Source organism: Sinocyclocheilus anshuiensis, unplaced genomic scaffold, assembly GCF_001515605.1.
Source record: "Sinocyclocheilus anshuiensis isolate Anshui unplaced genomic scaffold, SAMN03320099.WGS_v1.1 scaffold776, whole genome shotgun sequence".
Classification (NCBI taxonomy): Eukaryota; Metazoa; Chordata; class Actinopteri; order Cypriniformes; family Cyprinidae; genus Sinocyclocheilus; species Sinocyclocheilus anshuiensis.
The window spans coordinates 66,175-71,577 of record NW_015555808.1 but is presented as its reverse complement, the minus strand read 5'-3'; the positions used below and the strand labels follow the sequence as shown (position 1 = coordinate 71,577).

Below are 5,403 nucleotides of genomic sequence, written 5' to 3'. Positions count from 1 at the left end.
CCAACCCCAATTAAACACACCTGAACCAGCTAATCAAGCTCTTACTAGGCATACTAGAAACTTGAAGGCAGGTGTGTTGAGGCAAGTTGGAGCTAAACTCTGCAGGACACCGGCCCTCCAGGACCGAGTTTGGACACCCCTGCTTTAGGATATACTGAGATTCCTATAGTCCAGGGTTCCTCAAATCTTGCCCTGGAGGGCCAATGCGCTGCAGAGTTTAGCTCCAACCCTGATCAATCTCCCCTACCTGTGATTTTCTAATGATCCTGAAGACATTGATTAGCATGCTCAGGTGTGTTTGATTAAGGTTAGAGCTAAACTCTGCAGGAAAGTGGATCTCGTGGGCCAGATTTGAGGATCCCTGCTATAGTCTATCTTTGGGTCATGCAATGCTGATTAAAGTTTGAATATGTAAACATTTTACTCAAAAACTGCAACTGGAATATTAAATAATAGTTCGTTTAAAGCGTCCTAAGCATTCTTACGTGGATTACAACAGTAAACACGTGCTGAATAATAAATAGCTAAACTGATTTAGATATTCATTCTTTACACGCGTCATTTAGCGCCCTCTCTGGATGAGTTGGGAATTGCAACGCCGCAACCCACCGGTTTATTGTAGGCTGACCATATAAAGATTATAATTACTTATCATCTTGAATTTTGATTGAGAAAATAATACGTGTGGCCTGCATGCCATACCGTTGATTAAACATAATGAGGCATAATTAGTAAAAGTCTGCACGGCTTTCGTAGAGCACGAGGATTATCATTTGATCAAGCAATGCGGAAGTATTAATCTGAACACTGAAAGTGAAAGAAATGTGTGAAAAATTGCATTGAAGCACATTGTGAATCACACATAATTTGAATTCTATCACCACACAGGTTGAATTCCATAAAGTATAAATAAATAAACAAACAAACACTTTTTGTGCGTAAAGCCATTCACACCGCATCAAAGAGGCTTCCATACAGATTCTGGATTATTAAACCATAACTCCACTGGGGAAAAAAATACATGTATTCGGATAAATAATTCATTAACATCAAAAACATTACAAAGCAGATATATGTTCAACATACTTACCTTTGTGGTGGTTTCGTGCCGCCGCTCTGCTGACTATAGGCTGATTGCGATGAGAAAGCACTACCATAGATGGCTTTGTGTGTGTGACGTCACGTTAAACTTCCCTCTTTACATTAAAACTAGTTACAAAGTCATTTGTTAACCTAAAGTGAATTTTTTGATAAATTTGTAATGGCAGAGGCCCTAATACTATGCCGCTGAGTGATGACATATCTAAAAAAAAAATTATAATTTCTGGACGATTGATGCTACGTGTAAAAGATACTGACATTAAAAGTAGACATAACAGATTAAACAGCTGCTTTAATCGACATCTGTAATTCTAATAATGTAGGCCTAACTCTTTGTTCTATAGCTTGTTTTGACAATTAAAATAAACTATAACCAGCGTTGGGGAAAGTTACTTTAAAAAGTAATGCATTACAATATTGTAAACCTCAGGCTGAAGGAAAAGTAAATTCACGTCTGTACAGTAGAACACAGGAGAAGAAGGTTCAACACTCTTCAGCAATAAAAAAAACAATGAAGCACAATTGTTAGTTTATCTAAAGTCATTTTTGCTTATTAGTATGGTTGAACTGGATCATCAAAGGTCAGCAGCAAAGATATTGGTTAATAAAATGGGATTAGATACATTTGTGTTATTTAACATTTAATTATTGCAGGTTTGAGTCATATTCTGAGTTTGCATTTCACTGTTTTAATTCATTTTGATGAATACTAAATCTGTGTCTTTTTGCGAGTGGGATGAATTAATGCACATTCACATTTAGTCTAGAACTACAGTAACATCATGTTCAAACGTCATGTAAATGGGAAAACAAAGTAACTGGCGTTATTTTTTTGAAAAAGTAACTCAGATATTTTCTTGTAAATTAAAAAGTAATGCGTTACTTTACTAGTTACTTGGGAAAAAGTAATCTGATTACGTAACTCGCGTTACTTGTAATGCGTTACCCCCAACACTGACTATAACCTATGCAAATTGTATTAAACTTTTATTATTATACGTTTGTTCAGTAAATAATACAAGTAATACTAATTTATTATTTTAATATAATCGATATTTACTGCAACATTCCATGAAAATGCTGTCATCCATAAATGTTGGAACTATATATGAAAGTTCATTTACAAGACACCAGATGGCAGTAAACAGCAATTTATTATTGATTACTGCTAGTTTTTATCAATGCTCAAAAACAGCAATACAAATATCAACAAATAAAAATGATAGACAATAAAAAAGAAAAAGAAAAAGGGGGTGTTTAATACATTGCAAACTGAAAATAAACAATTTGAGACATTTCATTAAAGATAGGAAAGGAGTTACAAACAGATCAAGTTTTTCAAGCTTTTCTTAGACAATTGGATCAGGTATTGCTCAAATTCTCTCATGAAAACAAAAAAAAGAGAGGTCTGGAGTTTGAATATTTGCATCTGTGTATGTGGAATTTTGCAAGCAGCAAAATCAGATTCACTACATAAAACTATTTTTCTGATTACTGCTATTACGGTGATGTTTGGTTTGCAGCCAACAAGCTAACTAAATTATTTTTGTGTATTGGACAATTCAACGTTAATATAATATTGATGTGTAGGCCTATATATGAAATTGGAAAAAGGATAGATAGATAGATGGATGGATGGATGGATGGATGGATGGATGGATGGATAGAATGCGAATGTGCTCTTTCTAGCTATTTAAAAATTATTTCTCATGCCGCCGAAAAGCGCATGCGTACGAAAATGACGGTCTTAGGCACGTTTAGTTGGTTTGTCGACGCCCCTTTGAAATGTGGGAAATGTGGTTTTTGGTGCCTGACGCTTCTTTTGTAGTCTACAACGTATTACGTAAGGGGGTCGATAACTACACCGACCAACCGGCATGGCTTTAAAAACACGGCTTCGCCTCTTATTAAAGGTCGTAGTCCCGTGTTATACAGTGTAAACACTTGAGCATACACTCCAGGCTCGTGGTTCTTTTGGGAAATCGTTTTAGAATTACATTCATAAATACTCTTTTCAGTGGGAATAAGAGGACACCTGCAATGTCTCCAGTACAAGAAAATTCGCGGTGGCCCCGAGTATCAAAGTTCACTCTGTCAGCATGTGCTGCAACTGTTGCAGAATTAGGTATCTACACATCCTTTCTAGCTTTTAAAATAATACATTTAATTTTTAAAAAACGTTTCATATAAATCAATATCTACAATACAGTATATTTTAATAATAATTTGAGTGTACTTCTGTGTGTGTGTGTTTATACCATTTTTTATTTTAGTCACATTTCCTCTGGACCTTATCAAAACCAGACTTCAGATACAGGGTGAAGGCAGTTCCCAACAGCATGGTGGAAATGTACAGCCTCCAAAATACAGGGGCATGCTGAGCACAGCTCTGGGTATAGTGCGAGAAGAGGGGCCCTTGAAATTGTGGCAAGGGGTCACACCAGCTATCTACAGACATATAGGTAAAATGTTAATTGCAATGAGCATTATTAACAAACTGTGTTGTATGCATGTACAGAATAAAATTGTAATGCACTTGTCTGAATAATTCAATGCATGTATTTGAATCCCCTTCTGACCTTTGGAATTCCTCACTTTTAGTGTATTCAGGCGGCAGGATGTTAGCTTATGAACAGCTCAGGGAATCTGTTTTGGGAAGATCTGAAGATGGCGTTTTTCCAGTTTGGTGAGGGAAACATCGGTGAAATATGAAACAGGACAGTGATTAACGTCTAAATAGATGGGATCAGCATATGTTCTGTGATGTGTATAGGAAAGCAGTGATCGGCAGTATGATATCAGGTGCCTTGGGCCAGTTCATCGCTAGTCCAACAGATCTAGTGAAGGTTCAGATGCAAATGGAGGGCAGGCGCCGTCTAGAAGGGAAGCCGCCAAGGTGAGACATAGGCTAAAAGGAATAGTTCACCCTAAAATTTAAATTTGCTGAAAATGTTCTCACCCTCAGGCCGTCCAAGATGTAGAAGAGTTTGTTTCTTCATCTGAAGAGATTTGGAGAAATTCAGCATTACATCACTTGCTCACCAATGGAGTGAATGGGTGCCGTCAGAATGAGAGCTGATAAAAACATCATAGTAATCCACACAACTCCAGTCAATCAATGAACATCTTGTTAGTGAAAAGCTGCGTTTATAAGAAACAAATACACCATTAAGGTGTTTTAAATCATCGCTTCTGGCCAAAATACGAGTCTATAATCCATAATAACAATTCCTCAGATGAAAAGGTCCATCCCCTGTTGTCCTATTACATCAAAATCTACTCTAATCTTGTTTAGCGATGTTCACAGGAGAAAGCAATATTATGGATAGAGGACTCATAGCAATGGTTTGAAGTTAAAAACGTCTTAATGATGAACTTGTTTATTACAAACATGCAGCTTGTGGTTTATTTACATAAATTGTGGATTTTTCTGGACTCTCCTTCTGACGGCACCCATTCACTGCAGAGGATATATTGGTGAGCAAGTGATGAAATGGTAAAATTCTCCAAATCTGTTCTGATAAAGAAACAAACTCATCTACATCTTGGATGGTCTGAGGGTGAGTAAATGATTGGGTGAACGATTCCCTTAATTCATCCGTTTTTTTAAACTGACAGAGTACATGGGGTTTACCACGCATTTACGAAGATCGTAGCAGAAGGAGGAATACGAGGCCTTTGGGCTGGATGGGTTCCCAATGTTCAGAGAGCTGCACTGGTCAATTTAGGAGGTACAGTATCCAAGACTTCTAGAAATCAGTTGTCAGCTGCCCTTTTGTTTTACGTCAAATATTTTTCATTTTATTTCACATTTAGATCTCATGACATACGATACCGTAAAGCATTTTCTACTGAGAAACACCTCCATACCAGACAACAGCATTTGTCATGGATTGGCCAGGTGAAATTTTGCTATTCTACTAATGTTGCCACACATAATAATGTCATGTTCAACAGTTTGTTCCAAAACATTTTTACAGCATATGCTCAGGATTGGTTGCAGCTATTATGGGAACACCAGCTGATGTGGTGAAAACTAGAGTAATGAACCAGCCACGGGATTCAAATGGGAGGTTAGTTTCGTGTATTTTTCAAAGCTGATGCTTTTTTAAAGATCATTATTTTGTGTATTTGGTGTAACAGAATATGTTGACATGCTTTAATGTTCAAAAAACACATTATTTTTCAAATACTGTACATTATTGTAGGTCCTCTATGCCCCGCCTCTGTCAAACGCTTAGTTTTCTACAAAGTCCCTCCTTCCGACAAGCGCAGTCTGCTCTGATTGGCCAGCTGACCCAG

At 37.1% G+C, this 5,403-nt stretch overlaps 2 protein-coding genes across 3 annotated transcripts in view; one reads left to right on the top strand and one right to left on the bottom strand.

The window, feature by feature from the left end:
- Nucleotides 1-1,218, bottom strand: part of LOC107675112 (costars family protein ABRACL) — a 4,532-nt gene extending 3,314 nt beyond the window's left edge. The window contains exon 1 of one of the 2 annotated variants that reach the window (XM_016469339.1): nt 1,091-1,218. The gene's annotated coding sequence lies outside the window, so the exon portion shown is untranslated. The remainder of the gene's footprint in view (nt 1-1,090) is intronic. The other variant, XM_016469337.1, reaches the window with a different exon arrangement.
- The window catches only part of slc25a27 (solute carrier family 25 member 27), a 6,046-nt gene continuing 966 nt past the window's right edge, over nt 324-5,403 (top strand). Inside the window, exons 1-8 of the mRNA XM_016469336.1 lie at nt 324-401; nt 3,120-3,226; nt 3,375-3,563; nt 3,703-3,787; nt 3,875-3,997; nt 4,720-4,832; nt 4,918-5,002; nt 5,082-5,174. Coding sequence (XP_016324822.1) covers nt 3,142-3,226; nt 3,375-3,563; nt 3,703-3,787; nt 3,875-3,997; nt 4,720-4,832; nt 4,918-5,002; nt 5,082-5,174 — 773 coding nt within the window. The 5' untranslated portion in view covers nt 324-401; nt 3,120-3,141. The remainder of the gene's footprint in view (nt 402-3,119; nt 3,227-3,374; nt 3,564-3,702; nt 3,788-3,874; nt 3,998-4,719; nt 4,833-4,917; nt 5,003-5,081; nt 5,175-5,403) is intronic.